This window comes from Nannobrachium achirus (assembly GCF_963921795.1).
Source record: "Nannobrachium achirus genome assembly, chromosome: 23".
Lineage (NCBI taxonomy): Eukaryota > Metazoa > Chordata > Actinopteri > Myctophiformes > Myctophidae > Nannobrachium > Nannobrachium achirus.
Window position 1 is genome coordinate 52,830,361 of NC_137830.1, and position 12,620 is coordinate 52,842,980.

At 45.1% G+C, this 12,620-nt stretch overlaps 1 protein-coding gene across 2 annotated transcripts in view; it reads left to right on the forward strand.

Annotated features, from left to right (window-relative positions):
• The window catches only part of pacsin2 (protein kinase C and casein kinase substrate in neurons 2), a 102,525-nt gene that overhangs the window by 58,057 nt on the left and 31,848 nt on the right, over nucleotides 1-12,620 (forward strand). For both annotated transcript variants that reach the window (XM_080754036.1, XM_080754037.1), the window contains exons 5-7: nucleotides 3,171-3,323; nucleotides 7,616-7,791; nucleotides 10,987-11,107. In XM_080754036.1, coding sequence (XP_080610162.1) covers nucleotides 3,171-3,323; nucleotides 7,616-7,791; nucleotides 10,987-11,107 — 450 coding nt within the window. The remainder of the gene's footprint in view (nucleotides 1-3,170; nucleotides 3,324-7,615; nucleotides 7,792-10,986; nucleotides 11,108-12,620) is intronic.

Below are 12,620 nucleotides of genomic sequence, written 5' to 3' on the forward strand. Positions count from 1 at the left end.
ATTACAGTATTACTGGAGACCACTCAAGACAAGGATTTATAATAGAGAAATGTCAACGTTGTGAAGTCAGTGTTGCTTGAAGTCCAGTGGGAAGTTTCTGCAGTCGGTTATGATTTGGAAAAAAAATACTTTCTATTGTGAAAATAGCAGATCTACATGCTCACAACGCCTCGATGTGAGCATGTAGATCGTGCGTGTGCGGTGCAGTGCACACACGTGCGCAGCTCTTTGACATCCTGTGACTTCCTGTCTCTCTGTGCGCTCTTCCTGTGAGTGAGGTCACTTCCTGTGAGTGAGGTCACTGGGAGACGGCTGACTTCCTGGTGTTGTTCCCGTGAGGGGGGGGGGGGGGGGGGGGGGGGGCGCGCTGGTCCAGTTTATGTAGCGATTTAGTGATTTATGAGAGACCGGGGGGGAGAGGGGGGAGGTGGGGGGAAACGGGGCTAATTAATTGTTCCAGAAAACAAGTAGGTGACGCTAATTGACGTTGGCACACGGTCAATACACAGCACACACACACACACACACACACACACACACACACACACACACACACACACACACACACACACACACACACACACATCACACACACACACATCACACAACACATCACACACACACACACACACACACACACACACACACACACACACACACACACCACATCACATCACAACACACACACACACACACACACACACACACACACACACACACACACACACACACACATGTTTGTATTACTGCAGGGGTCTTCAACGTTTTCAGGCCAAGGACCCCTTAGTTGAGCGAGAGATGAAGCAGGGACCCCTTAGTTGAGAGAGAGATGAAGCAGGGACCCCTTAGTTGAGAGAGAGATGAAGCAGGGACCCCCACAACCTGTTCATAGATTCAATAAAGTTTCATTGTTTGACAGCACAATAGTCAGTGTATTTTGGATTCATGTCAATTTGTGTTTTCAGATATTTAACCACTTGAACCGTCAATACTTAATAAACTTGACCTTTCACTCTGTACTTAGTCTGCTCTTTTCCCCCTCTACACCAAACCTCACAATGCCTCGCAGTGCGAGGCGTTAAGAGCTTGTAGATCTGCTATTTTTGGCTCAAGTTCTCAGAATATGGACGCTAGGGTTCAAGTGGTTAATATAAAAAAGGAGCTTCTATCACACAAAGATTTGGGCGACCCCCTGTAGTAACTCTGAGGACCCCCTAGGGGTCCTGGACCCCCTGTTGAAGACCCTTGTATTACTGTACTTGTGAGGACATCAACATGTTTAGGTCTCTGATATCATGTTTGACGTTTTAAAGAATGTTTGCTGTTTTTAACCCCAAGACTTGGATGGTTTTTGGTGCATGACACCAGTGGATAAACTAAGGATAAACAAGGTATCACTACTAAACCTACCCACTAAATACCTTATGCTAACCCTAACCCTAACCCTAACCCTAACCCTAACCCTATCACTACTAAACCTACCCACTAAATACCTTATGCTAACCCTAACCCCAGTCCTTTAAGCAACAAGGTATCACTACTAAACCTACCCACTAAATACCTCATGGTAACCCTAACCCTAACCCTAACCCAATCACTACTAAACCTACCCACTAAATACCTTATGCTAACCCTAATGCTAACCCTAACCCTAACCCTAACCCTAACCCTATCACTACTAAACCTACCCACTAAATACCTCATGCTAACCCTAACCCCAGTCCTTTAAACAAGGTATCACTACTAAACCTGCCCACTAAATACCTAATGCTAACCCTAATGCTAACCCTAACCCTACCCACTAAATACCTTATGCTAACCCTAATGCTAACCCTCATGCTAACCCTAACCCTACCCACTAAATACCTTATGCTAACCCTAATGCTAACCCTCATGCTAACCCTAACCCCAGTCCTTTAAACAAGGTATCACTACTAAACCTGCCCACTAAATACCTAATGCTAACCCTAATGCTAACCCTAACCCTACCCACTAAATACCTTATGCTAACCCTAACCCTAACCCTAACCCTAACCCTAACCCTACCCACTAAATACCTTATGCTAACCCTAATGCTAACCCTCATGCTAACCCTAACCCCAGTCCTTTAAACAAGGTATCACTACTAAACCTGCCCACTAAATACCTAATGCTAACCCTAACCCTAACCCTAACCCTAACCCTATCACTACTAAACCTGCCCACTAAATACCTAATGCTAACCCTAATGCTAACCCTAACCCTAACCCTAAACCTACCCACTAAATACCTTATGCTAACCCTAATGCTAACCCTAACCCCAGTCCTTTAAGCCTCCTCTAAAAATATACATATACCAGTAAGACTCCCTAAATATACATATACCAGTAAGACTCCCTAAATATACATATACCAGTAAGACTCCCTAAATATACATATACCAGTAAGACTCCCTAAATATACATATACCAGTAAGACTCCCTAAATATACATATACCAGTAAGACTCCCTAAATATACATATACCAGTAAGACTCCCTAAATATACATATACCAGTAAGACTCCCTAAATCAGGAGATAAGTCACCCTGAGGTCGCATGTAAAAATCAGCCTGATGGTGGCGCTAGATGGGACAGATCCATGTTGATCACATGACTCTAGACATACTGTGTACCGCTTTGCAGGATTTTAGGGCAAAATCTGTAGGAGCAGTGTGTGTTCAAAATGTGTTCAAAAATGTGTTTAAAATAATCACTACTGCAAACTGTTTATGATTGCTGCCCTTATGCTGTACCTAAAGCTGGCAGCATACTGCATTATGCTGTACCTAATGCTGGCAGCATACTGCATACTGCATAGAGAAGTCCAGCTTTTTTCCACCCAGCAAATCCTCCTTGAACAAAGTAGTTTTCTAGTGAATGCTGAATGGTAGACCCTGCCCACTGTATATGGTGATTTATTTTCATCTCTCTCTGTAATTTGTTTCTGAGATCTGTCCATTTCTGGGTACAAAAAATGGACAAAAAAAAAAAGTTTCAGTCCCTGCCTCCCTAACATTCTCTGCGCGTTCCACGGTGTAAATCCACAGGTGGAGACGACCAAGAAGGCCTTCCACTCAGCCTGCAAGGAGGAGAAGCTGGCGAGGTGTAAATCTGGTGTAAATCTGGTGTAAATCTGGTGTAAATCTACAGGTGGAGACGACCAAGAAGGCCTTCCACTCAGCCTGTAAGGAGGAGAAGCTGGCGAGCAGCCGGGAAAACAGCAGCAAGCTGGAGAACAGCAACCCTGAGGCTCTGAAGAAGCTCCAGGACAAGGTGGAGAAATGCCAGCAGGAAGTTCAGAAGGTAACGCAGTCTGAAGGATCCCATAGGGCAGGGTTCCCCAATTACTTTTCCCCAAGGGCCGAATCATGTCTAGGGTACCAAGCCGAGGGCCACAACATTGAATCACGTCTAGGGTACCAAGCCGAGGGCCACAACATTGAATCATGTCTAGGGTACCAAGCCGAGGGCCACAACATTGAATCATGTCTAGGGTACCAAGCCGAGGACCACAACATTGAATCATGTCTAGGGTACCAAGCCGAGGGCCACAACATTGAATTATGTCTAGGGTACCAAGCCGAGGGCCACAACATTGAATCATGTCTAGGGTACCAAGCCGAGGGCCACAACATTGAATCATGTCTAGGGTACCAAGCCGAGGGCCACAACATTGAATTATGTCTAGGGTACCAAGCCGAGGGCCACAACATTGAATCATGTCTAGGGTACCAAGCCGAGGGCCACAACATTGAATCATGTCTAGGGTACCAAGCTGAGGGCCACAACATTGCATTATGTCTAGGGTACCAAGCCGAGGGCCACAACATTGAATCATGTCTAGGGTACCAAGCCGAGGGCCACAACATTGAATTATGTCTAGGGTACCAAGCCGAGGGCCACAACATTGAATCATGTCTAGGGTACCAAGCCGAGGGCCACAACATTGAATCATGTCTAGGGTACCAAGCTGAGGGCCACAACATTGAATCATGTCTAGGGTACCAAGCCGAGGGCCACAACATTGAATCATGTCTAGGGTACCAAGCCGAGGGCCACAACATTGAATCATGTCTAGGGTACCAAGCCGAGGGCCACAACATTGAATTATGTCTAGGGTACCAAGCCGAGGGCCACAACATTGAATCATGTCTAGGGTACCAAGCCGAGGGCCACAACATTGAATCATGTCTAGGGTACCAAGCCGAGGGCCACAACATTGAATTATGTCTAGGGTACCAAGCCGAGGGCCACAACAATGAATCATGTCTAGGGTACCAAGCCGAGGGCCACAACATTGCAGGGGGCGACGGTGGCGTTCCGGCTACTCCAGTGACAGTTCGGATATCGTTGTTGTCGGGTGAAAATCTTGTATGTCCAAAACCGTTCATTTTGCATTTATCATTGTGATTTATCATTGTGAAAACAGCCGATCTACAAGCATACAACGCCTCGCACCGCGAGGCGTTGTATGCTTGTAGATCTGCTGTTTTCACTACTTTTGTGCGACGACCTTGTTTGATGAAGCAGAGCTTTACCTTGCGAAATAACGTACACATTTTGAGATACGGGTTTTCCACCCGACAATGACGATATACTAGTGTTGTTGCTGCTCTTATACCACCATTATTACTGGGGTTGGTGGGGGCCAGACAGTAGCCCCCCGCGGGACGCAAATGGCCCGCGGGCCGCCTATTGGGGAACCCTGCCATAGGGGATATCTCTGAGATCAGTGCAGATCTGCAAAAAAAATAATAAATAAGGGGGAGGTGTAGCGATGAATGACAAAGTTGTCAAAACCCGAGTCAAGTGATCTCCAAACTAAAAAGCAGTTATAATTTCATGATAAGAGTATTTGAAATGGCCAGACAAGCAATAGAATACAACAGAACTTCAGAAGATACTTCTATAAAATGAAGCATTGATATGTGCACACATTCAGTGAAGGCAGTTCAGAACTTCAGCAAAACACCCCAAATATTGGTGTGCGCTGAGCATTCCATGTTTCAAAGGTCACATATTGGGACATGGTCTGAAAATAGTTGTTTTGCTTTAACCCCTGCAGTGTGCGTGCAGGGCAGTTCTTTCTATGGCGATTAAGAGGTTTGTAGTCAGCTAATACTTTATTCAGCTACTTTATTATTATTATCATGCGTGTTATGGTGTGCACTGTGCAGGCATTTTGGGGGTCCTTGACATGAAAAAGTTTGAGCACCACTGACATAGAAATATAGTTAAAAAATCAAACCTTGGTTCGAAGTGGAGCGGTGAATTTGAGCAGCTGTACCCTATGTGAGTGAGTGAGTGAGTAAACTGTGCCTGTGAGTGAGTGGTGAGTGTGCCTGGCCTGCACAAAACAGCGCCCCTCCTTTAACTAGTGTGTTGTGTGTGGCCACTCAAGGTATTGCCAGGCTACGGACATGGCCAGCCCGCCACCCACCCACCCAGCCAGCCAGCCACATACCCACGGACATACCTGTCTATTGGGAGCGCTTTCACCGCTCCAAAAAACTAAGAAAAAGAAAACATTAAAAGGATTTAGAAGACACTTATAGAATCGGGTCAAAATATTCAAAGACTTGCACACATGTTCACGATGTTTGGTGAAAGTACTGATGTGTGTGTGTGTGTGTGTGTGTGTGTGTGTGTGCGTGTGCGCGTGTGTTTGTGTGTGCGTTTGTGTGTGTGTGTGTTTGTGTGTGTGTGTGTGTGTGTGTGTGTGTGTGTGTCAGACCAAGGAGCGTTATGAGAAGCAGGGTTTCCTGCAGGAAAAAGTCTTGACCAGGGGGGGATCTCGCGTGCGCAGAAGATTTTTGATAATTAATTAATTAATTCGAGTAATTAATTCACTTAATTTTTAATATTAATTCTTATTTTTGCCCTATAAAAACACATGAATGTGCCCATGATGACAGAAAACACAACTACATGCTATCATCCACATTTATTCAACATTGAATCTACAATAAAATATAATATAGCCTATGGATATAGTTATAAGAGTATCCTAATATTTAGGGACTTGTCTTTAATAGACAGAGACAGTCATAGACAGAGACACAATGCGCACTGTGAGCTTGTAGATCAGCTATTTCCACTACTTCTTAAATAGGCCTATTTGTTTTCTAAGATAATTTCTTAGATCATTTGTATTTTTTTATTAGTGAAATAAGAAAAATAATCTACTTTTTTTTAATCATGAATGTTTATCTTTTTTTGGGAGGGAATGTTTTTTGAAAATGTTTTGAAATAATAAGTTTGTAATTAAAAACGAAATGTAGGAAACCAAAAATTATGGGACCCAAAAAATGTGTCAACGACCCACAAATGGGTCCCGACCCAGGGTTTGGGAAACAGTGTCTGTTGTAAATCACAGATGATTTATTTAGTGGATTCTCCTGGCTGACTTTTTGCAATCTAGTCATCGTCAAATAAAAGGTTGATCCTTTTCACTTGTAACTGGAGCTCAGTTAGTCTGTTCTTGAGAGACTTTTTGTTACTAGTCTCTGTAGGCAGAAAGAACGGAGGCATAATAGCGAAACGCTCCCAGGTCAAGGCATTAGCGTTAGCATGTAGCTAGCGCATCATCGTCGAAAATCAACAAAGATATAATTGATTATATAACGTCACGCATCGACGCAGACTAGCACAGGACCGCGATGCAAGCGAATCAAAAACCGTAAGTCCACAGTCACTGGCTGCACAACTACAGACAGTACACCACACTACAGGCTACAGCAACTTTGCAACTTTAAGTTTGAGCGCTCTGCTCTGTGGCTCGCAGACAGTGCAGTGGCGAAGAGAAGGGAGCGCTTGATTTGTTACAAAATAAAACCGACCAACTTCCCCATCCACTTTCAACACTATTGTACTGACTAAACAGGCGGAGCAGAGAATAAGAAATAAACGCTCCTCTTCTCACTGCTGCTCTGATGGCACGATTCACACAAATGACCAATTTGGATTCAAAACGGCAATTTTCGCCGAAAAGCTACAAGTTTGCATGCCTGTATGGGGGTTAAACATGCAATTTCGCGATCGCGATCATGCCTAGTACATTGTTGGAGGTCCAAAAAGTTTTTTTTTTTTTTTCAAAAAAAAAAAAAAAATATAGATATATATATATATTTTTTTTTTAATACCCTTGGGGGGGCGGGTGGTTTTTCTGGCCGGGCGGGGCGCCTGGCCTGTAAAGTGCTGCAGGAAACCCTGAGAAGTCTCTAGAAGACCTGGACAAGGTGACTCCTCAGTACATGGAGAACATGGAGCATATACTGATGTGTGTGTGTGTGTGTGTGTGTGTGTGTGTGTGTGTGTGTGTGTGTGTGTGTGTGTGTGTGTGTGTGTGTGTGTGTGTGTGTGTGTGTGTGTGTGTGTGTGTGTGTGTGTGTGTGTGTGTGTGTGTCAGACCAAGGAGCGTTATGAGAAGTCTCTAGAAGACCTGGACAAGGTGACTCCTCAGTACATGGAGCATATACTGATGTGTGTGTGTGTGTGTGTGTGTGTGTGTGTGTGTGTGTGTGTGTGTGTGTGTGTGTGTGTGTGTGTGTGTGTGTGTGTGTGTGTGTGTGTGTGTGTGTGTGTGTGTGTGTCAGACCAAGGAGCGTTATGAGAAGTCTCTAGAAGACCTGGACAAGGTGACTCCTCAGTACATGGAGAACATGGAGCAGGTGTTTGAGACGTGGCAGCAGTTTGAGGACGGAAGAATCCGCTTCTTCAGAGAGCTGCTGCTGGAGGTCAAGGAGCACCTCGACCTCTCCACCAATCACAAGTAAGACCCCTCCACCAATCACTAGTAAGACCTCTCCACCTCTCCACCAATCACAAGTAAGACCCCTCCACCTCTCCACCAATCACAAGTAAGACCCCTCCACCTCTCCACCAATCACAAGTAAGACCTCTCCACCTCTCCACCAATCACAAGTAAGACCTCTCCACCTCTCCACCAATCACAAGTAAGACCTCTCCACCTCTCCACCAATCACAAGTAAGACCTCTCCACCTCTCCACCAATCACAAGTAAGACCCCTCCACCTCTCCACCAATCACAAGTAAGACCCCTCCACCTCTCCACCAATCACAAGTAAGACCCCTCCACCTCTCCACCAATCACAAGTAAGACCCCTCCACCTCTCCACCAATCACTAGTAAGACACCTCCACCCACCTCTCCACCAATCACAAGTAAGACCCCTCCCTCGACCTCTCCACCAATCACAAGTAAGACACCTCCACCTCTCCACCAATCACTAGTAAGACACCTCCACCAATCACAAGTAAGACCCCTCCACCTCTCCACCAATCACTAGTAAGACCCCTCCACCTCTCCACCAATCACTAGTAAGACACCACCTAAATGTGTCATATTAATGGATATCTCCATGTGGCCCATCTAAATATGTCATATATTAACTCATCTGCTGCCATTTAACAATACCTTCGTACTCTCATATGCCAAACTGTCTCCATAGACTTCCATGTAATTCATAGTGCACGGATCATGCACACCCATGCCTAGATAATGCACCACGTGTGTCCACATTGCTCACAGCTTTCAAACAAAAAAATCCGAATGGAAATCCGTTCAGGCATTCATGAGATAGCAGCCATTATGTTTTCCTAAAATGTAAACAAAGATGGCTGCCATGTTTGAAAGATGGGGTTGCTATGGGGGTTAAACATGCAATTGTGCGATCGCTATCATGCCTACTACATTTTTTGGTGTAAAAAAATTTTTTTTGAAAAAAAAAAATTTCAAAAAAAAAAAAAAATTCTCGGGTTCCTCGGGCGTGGCAGGGCCGTACAACGGGATTTTTTCGGGCTCCTCGGCCATGGCAGCATATGAGTTAATGGATATCTCCATGTGGCCCATTGAATCCCCTCTATGTTGTTTAACCCTAAAATAACAGTGCAGGTTCTGTCTAATTATTCAGATGCGCATTCCGTTCATCTAAATATGTCATATATTAATGGATATCTCCATGTGGCCCATTGAATCCCCTCTATGTTGTTTAACCCTAAAATAACAGTGCAGGTTCTGTCTGAGTTCCGTTCATCTAAATATGTCATATATTAATGGATATCTCCATGTAGCCCATCTAAATATGTCATATATTAATGGATATCTCCATGTGGCCCATTGAATCCCCTCTATGAATGTGTCATATATTAATGGATATCTCCATGTGGCCCATCTAAATATGTCATATATTAATGGATATCTCCATGTGGCCCATCTAAATATGTCATATATTAATTGATATCTCCATGTGGCCCATCTAAATATGTCATATATTAATGGATATCTCCATGTGGCCCATTGAATCCCCTCTATGAATGTGTCATATATTAATGGATATCTCCATGTGGCCCATTGAATCCCCTCTATGAATGTGTCATATATTAATGGATATCTCCATGTGGCCCATCTAAATATGTCATATATTAATGGATATCTTCATGTGGCCCATTGAATCCCCTCTATGAATGTGTCATATATTAATGGATATCTCCATGTGGCCCATTGAATCCCCTCTATGAATGTGTCATATATTAATGGATATCTTCATGTGGCCCATTGAATCCCCTCTATGAATGTGTCATATATTAATGGATATCTCCATGTGGCCCATTGAATCCCCTCTATGAATGTGTCATATGTTAATGGATATCTCCATGTGGCCCATTGAATCCCCTCTATGAATGTGTCATATATTAATGGATATCTCCATGTGCCCCATCTAAATATGTCATATATTAATGGATATCTCCATGTGGCCCATCTAAATATGTCATATATTAATGGATATCTCCATGTGGCCCATTGAATCCCCTCTATGAATGTGTCATATATTAATGGATATCTCCATGTGGCCCATCTAAATATGTCATATATTAATGGATATATAATATGTCATATATTAATGATATCTCCATGTGGCCCATCTAAACATGTCATATATTAATTGCGACCGTAGGTCGCACTTACTACAGAAAGCTCCACCAGGTGTCCGTGCGTCAGTCAGTCCGTCCGTCACACGTCAGACGTCACACTTTTGCCCTGCTCATATCTCCGCAACCGTTGCCCCGATCCATGCCAGATTTTGCACACACACTCCTTACCTGCCACTACAACCTCCAAGGACCCCCGGAGCTCCAGGGACCCCCAGCTCCCTCGGGGACCCCCAAGTGTAAAAAATGAGCACATGTGCAAAAATTACCAAATGACCACCCCAACGGGGCTGCTCACGGGGAATTCCTGGGGACCACCCACTCCTGGTGCTCCAGAATGGATGCAAAAGTGGTGACGCCCCCAGTGGAGGACCCCCTCCACTGCAGCTCACATAAAATGCCGTAACTCGGCCTAGGAGCGTCCGGGAGAGCCGGGGCCGGTACCTATTCGTCCGCCAAGGCAACGCGGAGACCCCACCCCTCATTTCTCACATGGCCCTCTTCTAGCGCCACCTTCAGGCCGATTTTTACAACACATTTTTGCCCACTACTCCTACAGTTTTGGCCCTAAAATCACGCAAATTGCTACACAATATGTCTACACTCATCCCATCAACATGAATCTGTCCCATATAGCGCCACCTTCAGGCCGATTTTTAAAAACACATTTTTGGACACTGCTCCTACAGATGTTGCCCTAAAATCACGAAAATCTCTACACAGTATGTCTACACTCATGTCATCAACATGGCTCAGGCAGATTTTGGAAAAACACATTTTTGCCCTATTTGTGGAGATAAGTGACCTACGGTCGCTTATCTCCCGATTAGGGAGTCTTACTGGTGGATATATAATATGTCATATATTAATGATATCTCCATGTGGCCCGTTGAATTTCCACGGTGTTGGAAGCTCGTGTCTCCTTGCCTCATGTCTTTGTGTGACTATGTTCTGCAGATGTTTGACATGTCAGGCTGCGAGTGGCAAACTAAAGTGTGGTCCTTCTTTGTCCACAGATTCCAGACCATCTACCACACGTTGGAAGACACGGTAACTGCCTGCGACGCAGAGGAAGACCTGAAGTGGTTCCGCTCCAACCACGGACCAGGCATGCCCATGAACTGGCCCCAGTTTGAGGTACAGCATGTCGGCCTGCTGATGATAGTAGAGATGTCTATGTGCATACATGTACATAACCCTAACCCTAACCCTAACCCTAACCCATGAACTGGCCCCAGTTTGAGGTACAACATGTTGACCTGCTGATGATAGTAGAGATGTCTATGTACATACATGTACATAACCCTAACCCTAACCCTAACCCATGAACTGGCCCCAGTTTGAGGTACAGCATGTTGGCCTGCTGATGATGCTAGAGATGTCTATGTGCTGTAGTTCCATGAGTGTGTCACGCACCAAAACAACTGACATATAAGCTCACGTTATGTGTTATTTGTGGAGAGAGATATGCCGCATGCTACGTATGAATCAGGTAAAAGCCTGGCCTGGGATTGGAGGAGTGTTGTGTTGGGGTACTAGTAAATTGAAAGAAGAAAATAATTTAAGAACTAATAAGCTAAGAAACCAAACATTTCACACTATAAGGATAGATGTCTTGGTTCATACTCGGCTGAAAAACTATTGTTGGGACAGGGTTGCACTAGAAAATAACGTTTTGGTCTAGCGAAAGGAGGATTTGAATGGTTTATGAAAAATGTCAAAAAATAGGAGCGCTTTTCCATAGCTCTTAGCTTTCCTCCCGTCAGACTGTGGGAGTTAACGGCCTGGGTTCATGCCGGTCCTTGTGAGCGCATCGTTTGGTCCTTGTGAGCGCATCGTTTGGTCCTTGTGAGCACATTGTTTGGTCCTTGTGAGCACATCGTTTGGTCCTTGTGAGCACATCGTTTGGTCCTTGTGAGCACATCGTTTGGTCCTTGTGAGCGCATCGTTTGGTCCTTGTGAGCGCATCGTTTGGTCCTTGTGAGCACATCGTTTGGTCCTTGTGAGCACATCGTTTGGTCCTTGTGAGCACATTGTTTGGTCCTTGTGAGCACATCGTTTGGTCCTTGTGAGCACATCGTTTGGTCCTTGTGAGCACATCGTTTGGTCCTTGTGAGCACATCGTTTGGTCCTTGTGAGCGCATTGTTTGGTCCTTGTGAGCGCATCGTTTGGTCCTTGTGAGCGCATCGTTTGGTCCTTGTGAGCACATCGTTTGGTCCTTGTGAGCACATCGGTTGGTCCTTGTGAGCGCATCGTTTGGTCCTTGTGAGCACATCGGTTGGTCCTTGTGAGCGCATCGTTTGGTCCTTGTGAGCGCATCGGTTGGTCCTTGTGAGCGCATCGTTTGGTCCTTGTGAGCACATCGTTTGGTCCTTGTGAGCGCATCGTTTGGTCCTTGTGAGCGCATCGGTTGGTCCTTGTGAGCACATCGGTTGGTCCTTGTGAGCGCATCGTTTGGTCCTTGTGAGCGCATCGTTTGGTCCTTGTGAGCGCATCGGTTGGTCCTTGTGAGCGCATCGTTTGGTCCTTGTGAGCACATCGTTTGGTCCTTGTGAGCGCATCGTTTGGTCCTTGTGAGCGCATCGTTTGGTCCTTGTGAGCACATCGTTTGGTCCTTGTGAGCACATCGTTTGGTCCTTGTGAGCACAT